This window comes from Atractosteus spatula, chromosome 5 (genome assembly GCF_055471065.1).
Source record: "Atractosteus spatula isolate fAtrSpa1 chromosome 5, fAtrSpa1.hap1, whole genome shotgun sequence".
Classification (NCBI taxonomy): Eukaryota; Metazoa; Chordata; class Actinopteri; order Semionotiformes; family Lepisosteidae; genus Atractosteus; species Atractosteus spatula.
This window is the reverse complement of record NC_142710.1, coordinates 60544646-60568456: the sequence shown is the minus strand read 5'-3', so window position 1 is coordinate 60568456 and position 23811 is coordinate 60544646. Positions and strand designations below refer to the sequence as shown.

Below are 23811 nucleotides of genomic sequence, written 5' to 3'. Positions count from 1 at the left end.
TATCCTTGATGTAACAGAATTGTTTAGCTTCTTTTTGCCTTTCCTCAAGGAGACCTGCCTTGACTTTCTGTACATCTACATTGCAGACCAGTTACTTTTTTTTCTCAAAAACAAAGATGTTATTGTAATACCAGTTAAGCACTTTCAGAACTGGTGAACACCTAAATATATAACTAGTTTCAGCTAGTTCTTGGACCCAGATTTGAAGTCAAGGCCCTGAAGATAAAATGAACAATGGTGAAGGACTGATTACTTTGGGACAAACTTTACTTATTTTTTCCACCCAATTTCAAGCAATAATGATGTTATTGACCTCTGGTTGGCTTTTCCCGGGTCACAAGTGATTTAGATAAACAGTTTGTGTGGGAAGTTGATTCTCAAATTCAGCATCTCACAAGGACTTCCAAAAAATGAGAAATTTTTCCCAAAGTTGATGGAGAACTTTTTTTCCTGGCACACTGCATCGTGAAAATGAACTCAAACAAAATTATTGTTGGACTTTATCGATCTAGACATTTCTTGACACATTTAGATAGTAGCGGTAATGTTTTCATCTGTCAGAAATGAGTCTTTCTCTATTCCATTCCACTGTAATTTTATTTGGTTGGTGCAGAAGGAGGAGTATTGGACTAGTTTGCACACATTGCATGGGGCTTTTAAAGTACAAGAACCAGGGTTCATGGAAATAGTTTTTTACTTAACTTTAACTGTTTTCTGGTATTTCTTTTTTCTCTTAGCTAACCGTTTTGCTGCAATAAGGATATAAGCAGGTCTCATTTCCATTTTCAGGATGTCCTCTGTTGTGCACAGTAGTGACCATACAAGGTCATGACCTACTTTTCTTTTCCTTTTATACCTTTCCAATCAGAATGTAGTGAAAGTACAGTAAGTTTTCTGGCTTTTCTTTTCTGTGTCATCACGAGTTGTTACTATGGTGTTTTCAGTTTGTGGATGTGGGCATTAATACTGATCCAAGGCACTTGATGTAGTTATTTTTCGTGTTATTCTTTCAAAAGGTGCCAAGCAGTACAACAAAGGGATTTTATTATGAGGTTGACTTATTGAAATAGAGGTAGCACACTTCAGCCTTTCTCTGTAAATGAAAAAGGTGTTACAATGTTTAGCATTGAAAGGAAGTATTTAATTGCTACTTGGCCCCAAACTGTGAGGGGACTTCCACTGTTTCTAAGTTGCATATTTGTCTTTTAAGATTAGTACTTCCATGTTAGATGACTTCAGAAGAAAGTAATCTTCTGTCACTTTCTAATGGGTATTTAGGGAAACAGTTTTTTATAGTTCATAGCAAAACAAATATTTTGTTTTCTTTTTTAAATTTAGTTTTTCTCAAAGTGTTTTAGAATTTAGAATTTGGACTTTTTTGTTTACTAATGTATTTTTGTTACATCACATCCAATTTGTTAACAAAAACATTTTTTTTTAGTTGTAAATTTAAAATGTAGTTAATGTACTCAAAAATACAAGTCTTAGAAATAAGTTTTGGGAAATTTAAATGGAAAATGTCATCGTATCAGCATGAGAAATAAGTTATTGCTGCGCATTTTAAAATACTTATGTACAGGAAGCACTCGTGGATTTGACGGGTCTCTTAAATGCTGTGGTGGATGGAAGGGAAAGAAAAATCATTCAAAGCCTTTTACCATACTGGATATTCAAACAATGGGAAGAAACAAGCAAAGGGAAAAGACACCTTAGTGGTTCCATCATATTATTGCTATGTGGCAATTAAATGAATAAATTATGAGTATTATAGCTTGCTTTGTATTGCAGTGTCTGATTGAGCATTTTAAATTTTTATTTCCTACTGCGCCACGGAGACTTGTGAAGTGCTCTTCAGCTCTGCAGCAGGACTGCACCCTGGTAGCTGGGCTAGAGTAGAAGGCTGGGTTAGTTGTCAGTGGCAATAGTAACTCCATCATTAAAAATGCATGGGCCTCATGTGAGGGAGTAGGGAGGAGTACTGTAGATAAAAGCATCTTCATACCTTTAATGCAAGTCTCACTGGTACTGACAGGTTTCTCTGGATATGTTTCAAAGTTGTTGTTTTCCCCAGGTCCTGGCAGTGCTTTTGTGTTGATTAGATGAATCCTGGTGTGTTGTTTGGTGTTGACATGTCTGCTGCGATGATCCAGGTTGCGGGGGAGGTGGTCTTGAGGGGAAAGCTGTTGACCCCACAGATCTCCTCTGCAAGCCAGTTGTTAAAAAAACAAGGCTGTCCTCCTTGTGTTCTGGCCCAAAGGTTTGTCCTCAGGGTCATGTTAAGAGATCTTGCAGACTGTTCCATGTTTTAATTTTTTTCCCAGGCTGGCTGGGTGGTCTCAAGGGGAGGATGAGCCATGTGTGTGTTTGTTTTGGGGGCTTGTATTTCTTTCAAGGATCTTAAAATTAGTTTACAGCAATCAGAACGTTACCACAGAACATATTCCAACTGTGCTGTTCTGCACTCATTTGCTGCTGAAGTTTTTAGGCTCTTTTTGAGAAGGATGTAAACTAATGTATACTTGTATGTATGTATTGGAAATGCAGGTTTTCTTTACAAGCTTATTCTGTCTTCATATCTAAGCTGCTTCTTGTTAGTAGCTTTCTTTCTTTTCATGAGACATAAGGTAGTAAAACGGATTTATTTCCAGTGTGATTCCATTATCCACTTTTCAGTGAGAAATAATTATCTGCCTTGTTTTAGAAGACTAAATGTTATGTTAAAAACAAAGTAATGTTTGGTTTCTGCAGATTTTTCAAAGCCACTGTTTGCCACTTTGTGTCTGTGCCTGGGCATCCTCATAGCATCCAGGGGCTTGTGTTTGACCACCCTTGCCTCACTAATAGAAGCTCTTATCCACTCTGTAGTTAGAACTCAAGCTTTATACTTTTGCATTGTACAGTGTATGTGGAAATGAGTGGCAGGAGGCATCTTATGCATGCCATAGAGGACTAAAGTTCAAAGTGTAACTGCCAATTTGTAGACCTAGCGCACGTGGAGCACTTCTTATCCAGTCCGGCATTTACAGTACAAATCACACAATATCACATACGCAGCATTACCCCAGGACTGATAATCTTGAGACTACTGTTGTCACTGTAGAACAAAGTGACAGTTGTGTCCTTCTCACACTTCATCTATCTTCCATGAACATCTGTAAGCATAAACTGCTCAACATCAGATTATGGTTTGCTTATGGTCACTGGCTTTTTTTAAAACATACTGTAAACATTAATCCCAGAAGACTTCGGTCACTTACTGTTTAACAGTTTAGCTCTTACAGTTCATTTTAGGGTGTGTGACCCCTTTGAAGATGTTTGAAATTCTATAGAGCAGTAGCATCTGTGGTATTTGGGATCTTTGAATGTCACTTTTGCTTGAACAACTAGGATTACAAAATCACAGATGAAGGGGGAACAATTATTACTGAAATTAAATTGATCTCCCTCTGCAAAACATTTATCCCTTTCACATAAAGTTGTGAAAATTGTACTTTTGCAAAAAAAAGTCAATAAGGGCGCTCGCTAGGCTGACTTCTATAGCTAATGGAAGAGATGATTCTGATTGGGGTTTTTCTTGGGTAAAGACTCCGAAGGGTTACAGCTGGTGAAGGAAGTGACTAATTCTGGAGGAGCCCGGGCAGGGATGCTAATAAATGTTAGGACAGCTACAGGCTGGGTGCACGTCGGAGATGCGAAGGGCCCAAATGAGACATGTCAGTGTACAAATTGAAAATGCCAATTTCACTTACTCTCCTGCATCGCTCTTCACGCCTAAATTCTGCCACTTATTTCGTGTGTAAATTAATGGCCTCCACTCGGTAATTCAGATCCACCAGCCATCTCCCCCATCTCGTGAGGCTGTAAAAGCAGCTCACAGGCAGATATCAAAGGAAAAGATAGGAGAAGCAGGCCACAAAGAGGAAGATTGCTGCCTTTTTAGGCCCAGCTCTCAGATTATATGCTTTCTTGCCTTTTTCTGCATTCTGACCCAGCAAATGCTCATGAATATAAATATAAGCCTTATTAAAAGCTGAACTGTTACAGTTTCCTGTGCGAAAATGTAGTTATAATTTCAGTAATAAATACAATATTAATGTTTTTTAACAGTGGAAAAGCGCCCTGCCTTTTGGATTGGGTAGGCCATTCTAATTCTTCTCAACCTGCTAATTATTAAAAGGTGTAAAGAACTAGGTTTGTATATATATATATGAGAACAATTGTTTTAAGAGCAATACTGATAATTCATATTGTATTTTTAGAAAATTGACTGTAGACTATTTGTGCTTCGAAAAATACAGCGCATTCAAGTTCTTTTGACTTGAAAGATCTTCCGTAAAGAGTACTTTTCTTGCTTTGTAGTCCCCATGAAGTAAAGAGATAAATATTTTGTTATGACAGAAATGTTCTGATACCAATGAGTACAGTGCCAGTACTCAACTTGATGTATAAAGCAAATAGAAACAGAGCATGTCTCCACATATTTGAAAAACCCGATTTCAACTTTCTACCTGAGATTTTTTTTAAAGATTTTCCTTTCAGTTCAGTACCTTTGCAGCCCTAAAGCTTTCTGAGGAGAAACATTGAGAGGTTCAATCTTACCCCATTGATTCCAGCCCATTTGGGTCTTATTGCCTTTAAGCTGAAAGTTGTAAAAAAAAGTTTTAAAAAAGGAGCCGTAACTCTTAAAACCGTACCTGTCTGAGTAAGCCGATTCTTTATCAGAGCATTCCTGTGCCGATATTTTTTGAAGCATTTCTTTTTCTTTGACAAAACAGAGAGCCATGAATCATTCATTTAATCTCCTCTGACACGCCTGTCATTTTCTTTTGAGAGCTGCTCGTATTTGTGCTCCGAAGGAGGTCGTTACCTGTCAGGGAAAATTCTGGCTGCTCTCAGCACCATATTGATCTAGGCCCAGGCAGGGTGTTGCTGCAGAGTTGTGAGCAGAATACTGATGGGAACAAGAAGGGGAGATGTGCAGGTTTCATCTCTTAGACTGCAAGTTGGCTTCAAAATATTTTTTTACCCCTGCAAGTACTCCTGTCTCATTGGAAGAAGTTAGTGGTTTAAAGAACCATATTTATGATGACGTTATCATTTTCATTTGGATTTTGTTTTCATATTTGACTCAGTTTTTCAGCATTGTGCATTTTCAGGTGTTTCTTGAACAAATATACATGTTCCTCAGCATTTCAAGGAGCGAGAAAAAGTTTATTTCATGCTGTAAAGAGAAGAAAGGAAATGCAACATTTCGGCTGTTCCTTTGTAGCCTATGCATGCTGACACAGCTACCTACATGAACTAAGTTCCTTAAATATATGAAAGAGAGCTGCCAAGCTGTATTTTTAAGTAAATAAAACTTTGTGGATTTAATTTGGAATACCAGAAAACAGTCGAGCATGTGTGAAGAATGACGTACATCTCTCAGGATAAATTTGAATGTCATTTCTTACCATGGACGACTGATTAATCACTACAAACATTTGCAACTTTTTTGAGTTTTAAGAGTTTACCTCTTTGGACATTTTTGCTCCAGTACCCTTTCACACCCTGCTGTCCTGGCTACATCCTGAAAACAGGTCTGTCTTCTTGTTGCTTTGACATCTTTAGATTGAGACAATGAAATGTGGTGATTTGTTGTAGAAATTTTCTTTTGAAGGAAAAATTGAATGCTGTTATCAGAAATGCTCTTGGGAGCATGTACACCACGTTCAGTTGTCATACTGCTGTTCGTTTTCTTGGATATACAATATACAAAAGCATTGCAATGCACAGTGACATTTTAAAAAAGATCACAGCTGATGTTGGTTTAAAAATAATGTAACTTACTGTACAACATTGTTGTAAATTATTTCAGTAGTCCTAAATGAAATACAGTATATGCACCATATGATTTTCTTTATAGTGTGGCAGTAATTACTAGTGATAAAGTGCTCTAACATAGCCAGCTAAGTAAAGAAATAGATATTTCATGCATTAAAGTAAGAATGATTAAAGCTTTGGGTAATATACAGTAGGAAACAGGAACACATGAAGTGCGGATAAAGAGCTTTCAAACACAACTTGGACTAAAGTATAGTTCAGATGTTAACAAGAAGATCGTTAAGTAGTTGATGGTAGTACCAGTAGTACATCCTTAATCGGGCCAGGGTTCAATCAACGACATTGCTGTAACAGAGTGCTTCATAGTAAGTGAGATCTATTTGATAGGCTTTAAATAGGGTTCTCTCAGTGCTTTAGAAAAAATAAGCTCAGCTCTGCCTGTTAATGCTGTGAAACTGAGCCGTTTAATCATGGTTTATAGATGAAATTTATTAACGATTGCTGCTACGAAGCATGGGCTTTTAATGGGTGCCGTGGGTATTAGTCTGCACTTACAGGAAGATCGGTCATGACATTGCAATACATTGGATTGCAGAGTGATGGCTGCAGTGTGTTTTAAGAACTGTTCTCTTCAGTGTCATCAAGGCTAAAAGAAACGGACTGTCTTAGCAGGTTAGCTACTGTACATATTTTCTCGTTTTTCTTTCGTTAGTGAAACTGGGAATCAGTTTCACAAAAGAGTCTCTTGTAAATGTCCCCCTAGTGGAACTCAGGTGGATCTGCTGCACTTCCGCAAAAAGATTTTGAATGGGAACTGTACCATCAGCCACCTGTGGGTAGAGTCTCCATAGAGCATGACCCAAGATGAAGCACGTTCAGTCTTTTTCAGGGTTTCCTCAACTTTCCATTTGTCAGGGGGAGCTGATTAACTCCTCTGACTGTCGTCTGAAGTGCTACCACTTGTACTACGGGCTTGGTGTGCTAAAAGAATCAAAAAGATCTTGTTTGGTTTTGCATTAAGTATTGTTTTATACTTAATATTTCCCTTGCCACCGCAATGGTTTGAATGTTAAACTGAGCTGAGCAAGTGGTGATTAAAAAGCAATTGCTGATATACTGTACAGCATATATTTACATTTTGTAAATTCTGACGTTTTGTGTTGTGAAAACCTGAATGCTATGTAATTTTAATCAATTGACTTTGTCTTACAGTATGTCTATGAAGGAAATGACATCAGTGATCTTCCTGTCGACCTCTCTGTGGTGTGGAATGGAAACTTTGTTATCGACAATCCCCAGAATATTCAAGGTAACAAAAGTAAAATTCTTGAATTAAACTGGTCCTGGAGGCAATGCAGACATGAAGGTTTTTGACAGGGTTCTGTCAGAAATTACAGGTGACAGGTGGACCCATAGTGATCTGAGAAATCCAGATAAAGACTACATTCTTCTCTTTTCTTAATCTCACTTGTGAGATACTTCTGTACATGTATGTTTAGAAATCTAGCATTTGTGGTTTGTCATGGAAATGTGACTGTTTTATGTGAAAGTGAGAATACAATATAATATGACAGGCCAAATTGCTTTCGTTTTACTGCTCCAATAAAAAGCATCGTTGTAATGACCAGCAACCTCTGGCACAGAACCATTCATTTGGAACATGTTCATGACCTTTACATTGGGGAGGATTGTAATGTTTGGATTGATATCATCACTGCAATGGCGTATTCAATAATCCAGCACAATACAATACCAAAAAGGTTGCCCTTGACTACCACTGTGCCTTAAAAGGTGAGAGAAAATGTTCCACACAACACAGAGAACCACGTTAGTCAAGTTAATTGCTAACAGCATCCTTGAGACTGGTTGACATCAGTAGGTTAACCTAAGGCTTTATATATGAGCTTTAATGGACAGAATTGGGTAGATGAACAAATATTAGTCACTTGAATGAAAATTAGTAGTATAGTTAGTAGTTTAATACAGTGAGTGGGGGGGGGGAATAAGCTATATGCCGTATCATTGAAAAACATTTTTTTTATGTGGAGTCAACCTTGTGTTTTTCTGTAACAATCTGCATTCATTTGGGTCTGTGGTCTAAAGATTTTCCAGCCCACGGATGCTTTCCTTCAGAGATTTCATTCTTCATTGAAGGTGCTTCTCCTAGCTGTAGGAAAAAGGCTCATGCTTTCTTCCTCTAGCAGCTTCAAATGAAATGCACTTTGTCCTAGCGCAGTAGTATGTGAGGCATTAATGTTTGCCCTTGTAGCATAGGAACTGGTGGCAGTGCAGCCTTATTTTTCTGTACCCAGCTGTCTGACTTGCCACCTTCCGTTGTTAACGAAAGCCTGGCCTAATGGCTGTCAGGGTGTCTTTCAGGCCAGAAGCACTGATGATGATAACTCATGACTTTTCCGTGGAAAGTGTCTGAAACAGGACCCAGGGGACTCCCAGGCACGACTCCATGAATTATCCGCCCGTGCTCATGGAAGACGTACCCTCGTGTAACGGGAAATGTTAATGTAATTAAATCATTAATTTAGTTCTGTTTAATTAGCACGGGGGTTACTTTTAAGCTTAGCCGTGACAAATCAGATTAGTTATAGACTTTGCAGGATGAAGACACGTCTCCTCTGAAGTCCTGCGGCCCCTATTAAAAATGATGCTGCTGATTTACTATGGTCCAAACAAGCTTGGTGGATTAGATGGAAAGTCTGAGTTCTCTTTATTATGTTAAAACCCATCTGGCTCTTTTAAAGACGAGAGACTGTAGCATTTTTAATTTTCTATCCAATTTATTTCTGCGTTTCACTTGTTTTAAAGTTGCATTTGAGGGTCAAGTTAGATCCGAGTTTGAGATTATTTAGCCACTACTATAAGAATGCGATACCTGTCCCAGTGCACAAAATTGTGGTATTGTGGACATTGTGGATAATGTGGTATTTTCTGTGATTTTTTCAGTGCATATTTTAAGGATTTAAAGTATAATCGGTGCATGGTTAACTCAGAATTAACAAGTGAGGGTGTTTTTTGAAAACTTAAAATTTCAATACAACTGTTGATGAAGGTTGAACAGAGAAAATCCTGGTATTTTGTCCACGTTTGGCTTGCATTTATTCTGATTATCTTTTCAGTTTGTTCCAACCTTGGCTGCCCTGTATGTTAAATAAAACTAAGTTTATATACAGTAGATAGAACACCTTTTCTGATATCTTTTCACTGGTTATTTTTTTCAATTCTTTATGAGCAATACTCTCTTTCCTAGGATCATTTTTTTGAATGGAGCACACCTTGCTGTGGAGAATGACTCTTCAATCACTCTGTTTCACATATATTTTGTCATATGTGTCTTATGTTGAAATGAATGGAGCTTGAAGGTTTTCTCTGCAGAGAGAGCTTTACTCTTCCCCTCACCTCTGTCTCCTGTTTCCAGCTCACTTGTACAAGTGCTCGGCCCTCCGCGAGAGCTGTGGGCTTTGTTTGAAGGCCGACCCGCGCTTCGAGTGTGGCTGGTGCGCTCAGGAGAAGAAGTGCTCCCTTCGGCAACACTGCCCGGCCCAGGAAAGCAGTTGGATGCACGCCAGCGCTGGGAACAGCAGGTGCACCCATCCCAAAATCACCAAGGTAATTTGGGGAAAAGGAGGCTCCATGGAGACCAGAGAACAGGCTAGGGGGCGGAGGTGGGGGTTCTTTGGGACAGGTGATGCTACGTAATGTGTTCTGCCACCAGGTTGGCAGTTTTGTGCCAGCCACTGAGGTGCCACAACAGAAAATAACGGCCATCTGTTGAGCTCCGTGATGAGCATTGGGGACTTCTCTTGGCTTCAGCCCAGCATTGCTTGTCCCTCTTCAAACTTTGCTATGCATACTGATGTGTCACGCTCTTAAATTACTTCAGTATTTGATTACAAAAAAGTTATGACAAATTTGTTGGACTTTTCTAAACCCCCAAGACCATCCAGTTTGCTTCTAATCTTATTTCATGTACATTAAAGCCTGGTGTGTTTAGGAGGATTATTTAAATGTAATAAAATTGTTTCATTTGACACAGGATGGAAAGACTCAATAATAGTCGTATGTTGGGAAAAAAATCTAGGAGGACCTTCTGGAATTCGTATTGAGCAGGTCCCACTTTTGTTCCTAGCAAATAGTACACATGGACCTGCTAAATGGACAGTTGAATTATTTTATTCAGTTGTAAGTCAAATCCTAACTTTCAAGGTGTCCCTCTTGTCACTCCAGTCAAACAAGATCTTTCCTATTAGGGTTGAAATATGCACCCATATTTAAGCATAGCAACAATCAGTACAAAATGTGTGGTGATTTGACTGGACACCTAATCTGAGGCAAAGAAAGGTATGCAACAGTTAAATATTTTCCAATTCCTGGCACTAATACAAGTGTTTTACTGTGGGAAAAGTGTAGCTAGAAAATTGCATTTTCACCATGCAATAAGTGCTTATAATAGTACAGCAAGAGAAGCAATGAATGTGGCCACACACTGACACTTGACGATTTAAAATAACCATCTTTAGTAGCTTTTAAGTGTGTGTGTTAGAATTCCATCAGGTTTTGCTCAGATATTAAAAGGATTTAAATATAATGTCCTATAGCCTTCCAATCCTTCCTGCTAAATTGAATATTATTCTTTCTTTCTGGGAGTATTTATAAATTTCATTGAATAAGGTTTCCCATTTATTAATACTAAATTTTCTGTCATGGCAGGCACTGGAACTAGTACATTAAGGAAGGATTATCCAGTAATTTAGCTTCATCTAGAGTATTTAGCTCAGATTTTCTGGTTCTTATTTTGCCTACAACTGTGGAGACCCCACGACTTCTGAAAAGAGCTACTTTCTCATTATTCTTCTGTACCACATGTACGCTTTTTTGAAGAGATTTCAGTCATCTATAAAGTTTACTACACTTACTGCAATAGTGGTTGTTTTTTTAATTGAAAACCATTCCTGTTCAGTTGTCATGAAAAAAAATGTATTTCCCACCAACTTTCTGATCCTTGAAAATATACCACTGGCGATAGATTTCATTTTATTCATTGCTTAGTAGGCACCCTTCTGATTTTACAATAAGCAGAAGGGAACTTCAATATGCATTTTGAGTCTAAAGCGGATCTTTATTACATTTTCTGCATCCAAACATTTCCCAATTTGTAGACTTTTTAAAGAACAGCCCTGTATTCTCTTATATACACACATATTGTTTTATATTAATGTTTTAGTAGAAGCTCTGTGTACTGTACTTGGCAGATACCTTCTAATTGGGCAACTTGCAGTGTGTTTCTGTACAGCTTGCATAGCCAGACTTGCTATGGTTCAGGATAGTATTACTCCTCATATGTTTTGACAGATCAATCTAAGGTGCATATGAACAGAGTTTATCTATAATGTTAATATCTCTGCTTACCATCCTTTAGAGAAAGATAGGTGCTTTCCAAAAGAGTTTCTTTAAATATATATATGCTCATGTCCTGCACTTTATATCAAATTCTAATCCAAATGTAAAATGAAGAAATGTGCCATCATTAAAAGTTTCTCTTATACATCTTTTTTTCTGTGGGGATGTAGAGTTACATTTAAAATGACCCACTGAAACCAATTAAGGTCCGGTTTTCTATCGCTAGCATTGCTCTTGGTGAAAGTCAAACGATTTTGCTGCCAGTTCCCAGTCCCATAAGTCTTGTTTAGCTATGTTTTTACCATCAAGCAGTAAACTGAACTGTACAGACACACACAAACACACCCACACATGCATGCACACTATCTCTTCAAAGGAAGCTTTTGGTGTCAGCTTTTATAAATTTGAAAACAGCCATCCAATTATTCAAGCTTTCCTCCTTATTAAATATTGACAAAATGCAATCATCTTTTTTGTGACCCAATTTGTGCTACATTTTTGGAAATCAACCATCAGAAGAAAGTTTTCTAAAAATGTATTTAGTTCAAAAAGATGTAACTCTGAGTGCATGTACACTCAGTGTCTATGTATTCTAATGACATTCTGTATATCACCCTTAAAGTCCACAAATGAAACTACTGCAAACATTTCCTAGGTCTTTCCTGCCTTCATTTAGGGAGAGGATGGGGTCTGTGTCTAGACAGTGGAATGCTCTATCAAGGTTGATGAGCCTTTATAAGACCAAGTCATATTTTTGCCATATTTCACATGTCTTTTATTTGGAATTTTATACGAACCTCTACAATGCATTAGTCCATATATGTTCTGCTTTAAAATATTTTTTGAAAACTTTGAGGTGGGTTTCCTAACTAAAACTCTAATCTCTGTTATACTGTATATTATTTGCCTTTTTTATAACCCTTTGCTCCAGTCAGCTTAAAACCTACAATCCCTTTTGTTTTTCAACTGTTATCCTTAAGCTGTTATTCATATGAAAATAAAATAAAAAATCTCTCAGCTTTGTTTCTGGCTGAACATCAGTAAAAATATGCAATTAGAAGGAATTAGCTTTTGTAGATTTAAATGTAGTAGTTTCTTTGAATCTGGAGTTTTCAGATGATTAGTCTAACATATCAGCTAGAAGATGAAAGAAGGGTTGGATTTATGTTTTAATTATTCCAGGCTCTAACTTCAATGGAGTTCTTATGTTGCTCCTTTGGGAACAGTGGAGCTCTTTATTATTGGTCCCTATATTTTATCTGTTTTTAAATGTGTAATCAACTAAAATTAGGCAGTCTGTTTTCCAACAGTGCAGTATCAGAAATGCGTTAGGAGTAGTTTTTCAACATGGCTTGAAGATACTGTGTTGTGTTATGTATAATCATATGTTAGACCACAGCACCAAGAAAACAATTATTTGAAAGAGTTGTATATTCAAGGTTTTAGCTCAAGGAATAGAATTGTACACTTAAACTAGAATTTTAACTCATGAAGGAAGACTTCTGAGAAACAACTTCACAATTATTGCACTGCATATCTGCAAAGGGAATACCCATCAAACAGTCATGTAAGAATTATACTAAACAATAGTCATGTCATGTTTATTTTTTTTTTCCTTGATAGTAACATTGTCATGCAGAATATTTCCCTACTACTATGAAAGACATTCTGTAATCAATTCAAAATACATTTGCCATCAGAATAGTCACAAACAAGAAGAGGCTATTTGGCCAGTTAAGCTCATCTAGTTCTATTTTTCTCTACTGTCAAGCCCAAGTTTTTCATTGGGATGGGATAAGACACCGAAACACCTGGTGAAAACACACACAGGGAGACCATATTAAGTCCACACAGAACACTGATGAGGACCCTGAAAATCTTTCAAGATAAAGACAACTCTGGCAGCTTCCTCAGAGTTACCAGTGAAGCATGAACCAGAGGGCACAGGTGGAACTATGAGGATGTGCCTTTAAAACTGAGAACAAATTATTTCTTTACACAAAAGGGATGTGAATATGGAAAATGCTACCACGCTACATTATCAAAGCCAGTGCCACAGCTTTTCTCAAGTAACAGCTAGATGAGATCCTTAGATCAATTCATTACCACTGTGTTTGAAATATATCCATCTAATTTTTCATGTAGAATTTCTATCACTTTTCAGTAGGAATTATTCCATAAAATCCAATGAGCCATATTTCATTCTCAAGTGATATAATTATTTTAATTAAATGCATGTTTGAAATTTATTGGTACACCATGCAGAAAAAAAGGCTAGGATTTACTTAACTGTAATTTAATCGAAACCCTGAGGACATATATATTTTTATCCTGATAATCTATAGTTATGAGTACTAATGTAGCAGTGTGACATTGTTTTCTCACTCATGCTTGTTCCATTAGCAGCTGATAAGAATCTGAAGAATAGGCATGATTTACATCAAGTAAGATACTATCAGATTGTTGTGCGATAAGCAAGTGTGATAATAAACAATATCTAAAATTTGTATTATAAACATTCAAGTTTATAATACAATAGAGGCAATAGAGTTGTACTGGAAAATGCAAAGAACTGTGAGAAAGGTGAGTAATAAGTACAAGTTTTATACTTTATCCTCTGGGAAATAATATCATTAAAAGATTTCACAAAAAAAGAATGAAATAAATGATCACTCTCAGTATAGTTTTATACTTAGATATTTAGATACTGTGAATATTTTTGTATAGTTCCCAAAAGGTACATACTGACCATATTATGAGTTTTTGGTACCTTATACCTATTTACATGTAGATCAAATGATTACAATTTCCAAATAAAATACACCCAAATGATGCATCAGGCATCTCCCCTCTGAAACCTATAGTACTAGTACCTCTAATACTAAAAAAGCCTTTAGATAGCTCCTCTAGCCTCTGAAAAGCTCCTCAAGGTTAATGCTAAACATTATTTTTTATTATTCCAGAATATTTGCCATTGTGTCTTGATTTTGCAAGGCCATATCTGCAGTAGTACTAAAGAAATTAGTTATTGGTCTTTGACAGGACTCCTTTCCAGTATGATTAATAGCTAATATTGAGAAATAAGCTCAAAGATCCTTGTTTTGTGTATTATTGTAAAAAATGGCAAACATTACACAGCAAAATACAGAATGTGCAGTCTTTTTCAGAGAGTAATTTTCCCATTTCGGATGGGGTTCATCATGTATTTTATGCTGGACCTCAAAATACGAACTTACAATAAAATAAAAACCCTTGGTACTGAGAACCATACAAAGCAAATTTAATGAAGAAAAAGTTTAAAGATACACAGTGGAACACAGTGGTGATCTTATCCATCTACAGTAGGTGTCAGGGAAAATGTTTTAGAAAACACTAAATCATCATATGATCTCCTCTCTGTCTTTGCATACAGTATTATCGAAGAGTCTTATGATTAAGGGGATCTGCTGTATCTCTTATGGAGTATTAATTGTATTCCTGGTCATTACAATGATATTAAATATGATAATTCGGTGACATCAGATGTTTTTTGAAAGCTCTGTCATGGATTGCAGCTGGGCCTTATGTGTAGATGCTTCAAGGCAGATGAAAACAAATAGCCTTGCTATGAAATTGCCTATAATTATATCATTATTGTTATTACGAGGTCCGCTTCGTGCTGCACATCAGTCACAATATTTGTTTTGTCATGCCACACCTGTCCTCTTTATTAGAAATAATTCCACTAAATAAATCACATTATCCTGCTGCCACACGGTTCGCGATTGAAAAGACGTAATACCGAAGCAGGGGTAATAAGTTTAAATTAAGGAATGGGTGCTCTCGCAGACGGTCTATAAGGTTTCCCTTTCTCCGAAGTCAGGTAATTTTTCTTTATTAAAATTAGGGCTATTGGATTTAGAGTGTAATAAAAAGAGGAGCTAGGTTTAGATTCAAGCTAGTGCATGTCTCCTTTTTTATGATGTTCACTTTATTGTGATTGTTATCCCTGCATATTTTGCGTGCTGTTCATAAGAATTCAATAACTGAATTGAAGAGAAAAATATGTTTAATTAACTTGGTGTCTAATTGCTACGTTGACACTTGTTTGAAAAACCCAGGCCTTTTGCTAATCTAAAAATGTTTTTAAACTCCTTCCATAGTGCATAGGCCTTATTAAACAAGTTGTTTTTAAGCCAGGTAAGTCAATTGAGAGCAAATTCATATTTACGTTGTAAACCTGGAGAGTACAAATTGATACAGCTGGGCATCTGCTGAAACAAACGCCAATTACCAAACACTGTTTTCAGAAAGCACAAGGTTAAAAACAAAAGGAAGCCCATCTAGTGTGTTTGGTTGCTAGATTCTATTTGGCTATTTAGTATAAGAAAGCAGCCAAAGCAGCCATATCACTCTGCAACTCACAACTGGCAGCCCACTGAAGCTCAGCAGGTGTGAGCCTGCTCAGTACCAGGATGGGAGACCTCCTAGGAAAAACTGAGGCTGCTGCTGGACATGGTGTTAGCGGGGCCAGTAGGGGTCGCTCACCCTGCAGTCTGTGTGGGTACTAATGCCCCAATATAGTGACGGGGACACTATACGGTAAAAAGGCGCAGCGCTCCAGATGGGACGTAAAATCGAAGTCCTGACTCTCTGTGGTCATTAAAAATCCCAGGGTACTTCTCAAAAAAAAGTAGAGGTATACTCAGGCGTCCTGGCCAAGTTTCCCATTGGCCTTTGCCAATCTGGTGTGTGATGAGCGTTCTGGCGCACTTTGGCTGCCGTCGCATCTTCCAGGTGGGGCTGCACACTGGTGGTGGTGGAAGGGAGTCCCCATTACCTGTAAAGTGCTTTGAGTGGAGTGTCCAGAAAAGCGCTATAAAAGTGTAAGGAATTATTATAAAAGACTGAACAAAAATAGATCAGTAACTTGTTCCACACCCCCATAAGTCCTTCATGTAAGGAAGTTCCCATAAATCTACTTTAAATGCACTTTCTTTTAGTTCCACTTGTGTCCTCTGGTTTATTTCATTGTTGAGTCTGAAGGAATCCATCCCTCATTATAAAGGATTCTAAATCTCAGAATCTCAGTGATTTTCTTTTTGAGCATTATTGTGCTGTAGTTATTGAAAGCAGTGTAGAAATATCATCTATATGTTCTCTAGTGCGGAGAACTCAAACCCAAGTTCTGGAGTGCCCCAGGAACAGTGTAAGTCACTGTTGAATCACCAGTTTCTAAAGATCTGGAACAATTCCACTGTACTGAAGTGTACAATTAAGTAGTTCTGTGATCATTTAGGACAGAAATCATATCACTGAATGCTAAAGAGTGCACAGGACTGGTAGGGCCTTGCTTCATTTATCAATAGCTTACAGGTGTTGCCAATTTTTAAAACAGTGAATATAATAACCGGATTGGGGTTTGTCAGACCCCACTTTGGAGCCCATGGTGGAAGTGCATTTTCCTTTAAATTATTTAAGTGGAAAACCTTTTGACATACTGGTAGTAATGAACGTGCTAAATAATTGGTATTTCTAAAAATTGTTTTTTTAAACTTTTAATTTTCAAGTTCTTTGATGATTTTTTAATGGTTGCCAGTTGTCTTAACATTTCGGCTCCCAGCAACAGCCCCTGTACCCTCCCACAGGGAGAATGAGGAAGTGCAGATGGGGCTCCTCTGACCTGCCCTCCCATTGAGTCATCTTTTGACGTGCTGCAAGCTCCGTTGTGGAGCACAAGAGGTTCAGCATCAAGTGGAAGAGAGGCGTGCCGCCCGTAGGCGCCTGGAAAGCTGCTGGCCTCTTTTTCCTCCCCAAGAGCTAGACTTGGTTGATTAATCCCAGCCTTGCCCCTGGCGGTGCTGAGCCCATCTTGTGCTACCACTTTGGGGAATCGTGGTTATAGTCAGCTATTGACATTGCCAGGCCCTGACTTGTGATGTCTAAATAGTTCAGCTTGTACCAGACAGACTCAGATTTGTGTGTTGCTAAGTTTTTCCAAAGCGTAAGAAAAGCACTGCACGTGCAGTGTGTAAAAAGAGGTCAGAATATTTTCGGGAAAACAGACTTACTGTACATACCATTACCAGTACTGAGTGACAGTGTTAAAATGACTAAAGTGACACTATTATTTAAAAAAAGTATTAAAGAACTTACATTTTCTGGATAGCTGTAGTGAAAGTTATGCTTCAGAGTTGCCTTCTGCCATTTCACATAACTCTCTCTCCAAGTAGTAAAGGCCTAGAATGCCTTAGGCAGCAGAGCTTTTGGTAGCTGAATGGGCTAAATAGTAAATGCAGCACCTTCAGTGTTGCATATTGTACATTACTGTTTTATCATTAGGCACAAATGCTTTCTTTTGTTTGAATGCTGATTGTACTTCGCAACATTCTTGTGTGAATTCACTAAAATTAGTGTTTGGGTGTGGAACTTTGCATTTTGTCTAGTTTTGTAAGCCTTGTGCCTTTTTTCTTTTCCATCTAATAACCTAATTTAGTTTTAATATCTTTAGTTTTGACGTTGATTATTTTTTATGGAAGTATACATGCTTAGCAGACCAAACCACCTTTGTTTATATGTAAATATATTTCACTTGTTTGGGAGATTGTTGCTGAGGATAGAATTCTCTGTTGGGGGGGGGAAACCTTTCTGAACTTCTGTATCTCAGTGCTGCTGTGCTAGCTTTCACAGCAAGGTAACACGGTATACTGTCTTATACTGAAGCTGTCTGAATCTGCAGTTATGTTTGCTAGAACTGTTGTTTGTTTTTTTTATTTAATAACTGTGAAAACAGATAGGAATTTAGTTTTTATGTCTGACCATATACAGTAAAAAGTTGTGTAAGTGCAGGCATACAGAGGAAGTACTATGCTTCAATATCCTGATAATAGGGAAACCTGTCTGTGTATTAGATCTTAAATGTCATCTGTGGCATGGGTTTTAGGCATCCGGGGTTCAATTCCAGCTTGGAGCTCCAGTTCTTGTGAAGTTTCATTGTTCTCCTTGTGTTCACATGGATTTTCACCAGACGCCACTTTTTTGCCCATCTTCTAAGTGCATGCAGGGTAGTACATATGATTGGCTTTTCTAACTCCCATTTCTGAGGTAGTGGATTTCAGAGGATTTCTTATTTGGGTGGGTTTATTCCCTTACAGCAAGTATTGGCTATAGGGCTACAGAGAAATGGAATCAAGAATCTGATGGGCCAAAAGGCATCCTGATTTGTGGCTTTTCAGGTATTCTGACAAAGCTGTATTCAATCCTCTTTAGTTTTCATTGTCAGCACACTCCTAACCTGCCTGCGTTCTTCCTTTCCTCTGCAGCTGTTACCCGAAACTGGCCCCAGGCAAGGTGGAACCCGGCTGACTATCATTGGTGAGAACCTGGGGCTCCAGTTCCGAGACATCCAATCAGGAGTAAGAGTGGGGAAGGTCATATGTCACCCCATTGAGGAAGAGTACATCAGCGCTGAGCAGTAAGTTATTACTCTGTTGTTCTAAATCAAAGGCATACCTTGACAGCAGCCAGTATTTAAAAATAACTCGTGTCAATGTATCATCTTGTTTCTCCTCTATACACGCTTTTCAGTATTTTGAGTAAGAAAACATATTATCACAAAATAAATTAGAACAAAGCGAAATGTTTGTTGAATAATAGTGATCTGTATTACAGTGAGGATCTAAAACGTTGACTTGGAAGAGCTCTGTATGTACTGGTTTTTCTCTTTTTTGCATTGTCAGCTTTGTCCAGTTTTGCAGGAAAAGGAGGTTTACATTGATTAAGGACCAACATGTGAACTGCCAGGCGCATTGTTGCCTTTCATTACTTTTCCCAAAACACTAATAAATAGATCTAAATTACTGTAGCAGTTCTTCAGTTGTACAAGTTCATCACTTCAGTCACTGTCAATTTAACCTCTGTCAGAAAACAGTCTGGATTATTAAATGATGGTCTCATACTGCCGTGAAATACATCAAATCTTGGCATCTGCTTCCTGTTTCCTCAGCATCACAGATCTTGTGCACACAGTGGTGGTTCATCCCCAGTCTCATTGGCTTTGTCTTCAGGGTCAGATATCTCTGACTAGAGTCCTTATCTGTACCTCTCTTGCTGGGTTCTTTTCTGTCTGTCATTGATGGCCTTTTTTTTCCCCCCAGAGGTGATCCACTGCCTGTCTGTTTCTTCTTTTTCCATCCTCTGCCTTCCACCTTCCTCTCCCCCTTTTAAATGAGTGGTCAGCTACGTCACGACCTGAAAGGGGTGTGAACCCTTTTCGTTTTCACCCCACTCTCAAAAATGAATTAAATTTAACTGGGGAGTGAGGTAATTCATAAATGTACAGTAGGATTAAGGTGTATCAAAACTACTGTTACGCTTATAGGTACATTATCTTTTTTTTTACCCATTGCACAAAAAGTTCTTTTTAAATATTAATATAACCATAGCTTGCTGTTCTACTTAGGGATTTGATTCCACAGCTGAATGGCTGAATAACTGAAGGATATTTTGCCCACGTTTAACCTGCTCTTCCATCCCCTAATTAAGCGTTGCTGAATGCTTCCTACAGCTTTCGCCACAGAATGTGTCAGTCAAATTAGAAGTAATATTGCACAGCATTAGTGACTGCAATTACATTTGTCATTTTAATTAGATGTTTCTGTAGATGCTACTGAGTATTTTCTACATAGCATAAAAGAATTTTGGCATTTTGAAATCTATGCATCTGTGTGTGTGTGTATATATATATAGCGTTTGCTTCATTTATTTGAAATCAGTATGTCTCTAATTCCAGTAGATTAAATGATGTGCTTCATGTCCTTTTATAAGACACCTACTGCTTTGTATATGAAGTTTTCTCTCCCTCTTTAAACCACTTTTAGAATTTTAATTAACCTTATTTGCTTAGTGAATTGAAAATTGATAACAGTTCTCAAACCTGGGAAAACCTCAGTCATTTGAAGCTCATTTTCATCTGTGCAACATCCAGTAGGGTGGACAAAGGAGAGAATTAATAACTTGCAGCAACAGGAGGAGCAAGTCATTTCAGGATGAAAAGAAGTCAAGCAAATCTAATTAAAAACCCACTTCAGACATTTATTCACTGTCAGGACAGTCTAATTAGCCATCCAGCATGTTCTGTCCAGCATAACATAAGGTTAAAAACAAGCACCATTTTTTCCCCCCTATCAGCTTATGCTGAGGAATACTGTTTGGAAGAAGATTTTTCATTGACTCTTTTACTTTGAATTCACCACTAGTCTCACATTAGCGATCAGGCTTTCATTGATTTTAGAGCCTGAAAGTTACTCAGTGAAAGCCCCCCCCCAGTCCTTCAAAAACCCCAGAAACTTTTTTTGTTTCAGTTGAGCTTTCTGTTGCCTAATTGGACAGTTACTGGAACTAATCGCGTACTTAATTAGACCTTTTATATCATTTTCTAGTTTGAAAAAATTTGCAGCTTTCACAGTGCTACTATAAATTCACAGTTAGCTGGAAACATCTAGGTTTTTAAGACCTGAATCCAGTGAAAATCCCAAATTAAGCAAATTATTAAATTCAGGGGTCAGTTTGATGGTTTACTTGCAATGGAAGGCAGAACACATTGGGGTCCTGTTTACCAGGTAAGGGAAGCTTTGCTAAGTGGAGTTATTCAGTAAAATAAACGTATCAATATCAAATTATTACACATAAGAGCCACAGAGATGAAGATGGAGTGTGTGTGGGGTGGTGTCTACATGCTTGGCGTTCATTTTCATCAGCATGTTTGACTCCTCAATGCTTGTTTGCTGTATTAACTGAAGCCTTTTTTCCCCTTTCGCAGGATTGTGTGCCAGATTTCTGACGCCACTGGCTACAGGGTTCAGGAGGCCCACGTTGAAGTGTGTGTGAGGGATTGCAGCTCAGATTACAGGGCTACCTCGCCTAAATCCTTCACCTTTGTGGTGAGTGTTACAAGGTTGCTCAGCTCGTGTGGCTGTTCTAATTATGGGTTCCAATGCCATTCCTCTGCTCTTCCCTTTATTCTTTGTGGCTCAGTCATCGAGAATTTAACAAGAAAGGACAGAATTTGGTTCTTTTAAAGAAAACTACTGATGCCGTAGTCATGGTAGGGCTAGGTGGAATCCTGCATAGATTTGCAATAATGCTGTTCTCAGATTTTCTGAGATTCTGGGTTTAAAACTGCTCATCTTAAATGTCCGTCCTGGTTTCCTGTGAATTCCACCATATTACCTTTGGCATCCATTTCTAAGGAAGAGCTGAGAAGTGACTGAAGGCAATTTTGCCTTTAAGAGGTCCAAGCGCTCAGCTGTAGGCATTTGTTTTTAATTACAACTGAGAACATTGCATTTTGTCATTTGCATTTCTGCATCTTCGTTCTTTTGCCATATTTTACGTTAGGACCCTTTGTGTTTTTTTCTGATTGTCTAACTACCTGCCTCTTAGTACAATTTGAGACAGTCCTTTGAATTAAAGCGTCAGTAAGCACTGTTAATTGTAGCCAAGTGCAGTGCTTGTAGACCAGCAAGGAATACAGAAGAAAGGGGCTCCTGAACTTAATTTAACACTTTAAAATCAACTGTACTGTTTCGCATGGTAGTGCCTCACAAGTCAGTTTACATTGCATTTGAATAACTGTTTTTCTGCTTTCCCCTAGACCCCCTATTTTACCAAAGTGAATCCATCGAGAGGTCCAGTCTCTGGAGGAACACAGATAACCATTGAAGGGAATCACCTAAATGCTGGCAGCGCAGTCTCAGTTAACATTGGGCTCCATCCTTGCAAATTTGAGAGGTGAGGGTGTTGTCCTATTCTGTACACAGTTTAAAATGTACTGTAATTGAAATGTGTATTAACAGTTATGGTATGCCTTTTCCACACCACAGAACTGGACTTGGGAAAACTAGAGCTGCACAGTGAGTTCACCGAATTAATCCCGCTCTGGGATAAGGACCTAAACAGTGAGATTAAAACAAAATACTATCTATTCTGTGCTGCCAGCTGTAGTGTTATAGAGGTAACATTGGGGAACATTTGAATCACACACACAGCAGAGAAGTTGTGTTATGTGTGTGTTCAAAGCATTTCACAGTGCTGCGCTCAGCGTGCAAGACCATTATTAACCATCACTTAAGTCCTGAACATTTTTTATTGGGTGATGTGGAAAACAGAATTGTGACTTGGGGATAAAAGTGTTAAGGAATAATCAAGCAGAAATGGATGAATGTCCTTATTGTTGACTTTCATTCTCCCAGCTTGATATGACAGGTGTGGTGTCTTAAAACCTAATTAATTTCTCAGTTTTTTAAAATGTAATCTGTCCTTTATTTACAATGAAGTCCTAGTTATTGACAGGATTCCATGAAATAATCGATAAGGCTCTGAATATACAAGCTTTGCTACTTATTTTTGAACACATTGAGGATTATGGCGGATACAGAGATTAGTGCAAACTGGCTGTTTTGAGTCAACTGGTGGATCTGTTTTTGTTTTTACATGGGTTTACTATTTTCTTACCAAACATGTTGCATTTTTAATATTAAACAAGCTTGGTTGGCGTCTTCTAATGTCTCATCAGGAAGATTCATCTCAAGGTTTGACAAATGGGGATTAGATTAATAGAAAACGACACTGAGAAAGAGTAACCCTAAATTTGCTTTTGCTTTTTTAATTTACAAAATGTAATTTTAAAGGTTTGTAAATATCTTTTCTTTGTTAGCATTTTCAACATCTTTTCATTGAGCTATATATGTATCAAAATTTCAAAATATTTAAATTTAAAAAAAATCTTCAAAGACGTTTTCATGTTATTTTTTATTTTAAAAATTAGAAGTGGCCTTTTTTTTCAAATAACAGCTCAGTTCTCTCTCGCCCCCTAGTGGAGATAGGCCAGAGGCAAAAGAACCAGAAAATGAATTTGTCCTGCATAAAAATGGTCATTGTTGGATTATTATAATTTGGATTATTAAAACTCAATGCATTCTTAATAGTGATTAAATGTAATTTTAGGCTTCTACTTTAGGTTTCTAATTTCAATCTCCATCAACACTCCAAACCCAAAAAAAAAATTAAACATTTGCAATCAGCATACCTCAACACTTAAAGTAATGCAGCTATGAGCACTTGAGGAAAAATGTAAAATAAAATAATGTTAGTGTGGAACTTAGCCTCAAATGTGGAACTGGGATGGGAGCCTTTTCTAGTTTTTCGTTTGAAGCGCTGTTCTGTACTAATGTGTGAATCAGAAGTTTTAGACCTCTGCATTTTGTTTTATAAGGATTTATGCCTAAGAAATAACCCAAGCGCTTCTCTCTGCTTCCCCTTTGTGTTTGTGACAAACGGCTTGTCAAAATATGTACAATCAGTCTGTTGCTTGAAGATACATGTTATGAAAGAGGTTCCCATGGAAACATTCAGAAAAAGAGAAGCTCTAAAGATGTTTCTTGGAAGCATTCAGTGAAAACCTGCCTGAAATTTCATAGCAATTGTTCTTCATACTTACATATAAGTGGTGGTATTTCAGTAGATTAAGGGTAGATCTGTGTGGGGGAAAAAGCAAGAGTGCATTAGCTTGCATGTGTTTGGGGTAATAATGGT

At 37.7% G+C, this 23811-nt stretch overlaps 1 protein-coding gene across 2 annotated transcripts in view; it reads left to right on the top strand.

Annotated features, from left to right (window-relative positions):
* Nucleotides 1–23811, top strand: part of plxna1a (plexin A1a) — a 273955-nt gene that overhangs the window by 213749 nt on the left and 36395 nt on the right. For both annotated transcript variants that reach the window (XM_088916177.1, XM_088916178.1), the window contains exons 11-15: nucleotides 7036–7132; nucleotides 9257–9447; nucleotides 18540–18691; nucleotides 21038–21158; nucleotides 21872–22008. In XM_088916177.1, coding sequence (XP_088772303.1) covers nucleotides 7036–7132; nucleotides 9257–9447; nucleotides 18540–18691; nucleotides 21038–21158; nucleotides 21872–22008 — 698 coding nt within the window. The remainder of the gene's footprint in view (nucleotides 1–7035; nucleotides 7133–9256; nucleotides 9448–18539; nucleotides 18692–21037; nucleotides 21159–21871; nucleotides 22009–23811) is intronic.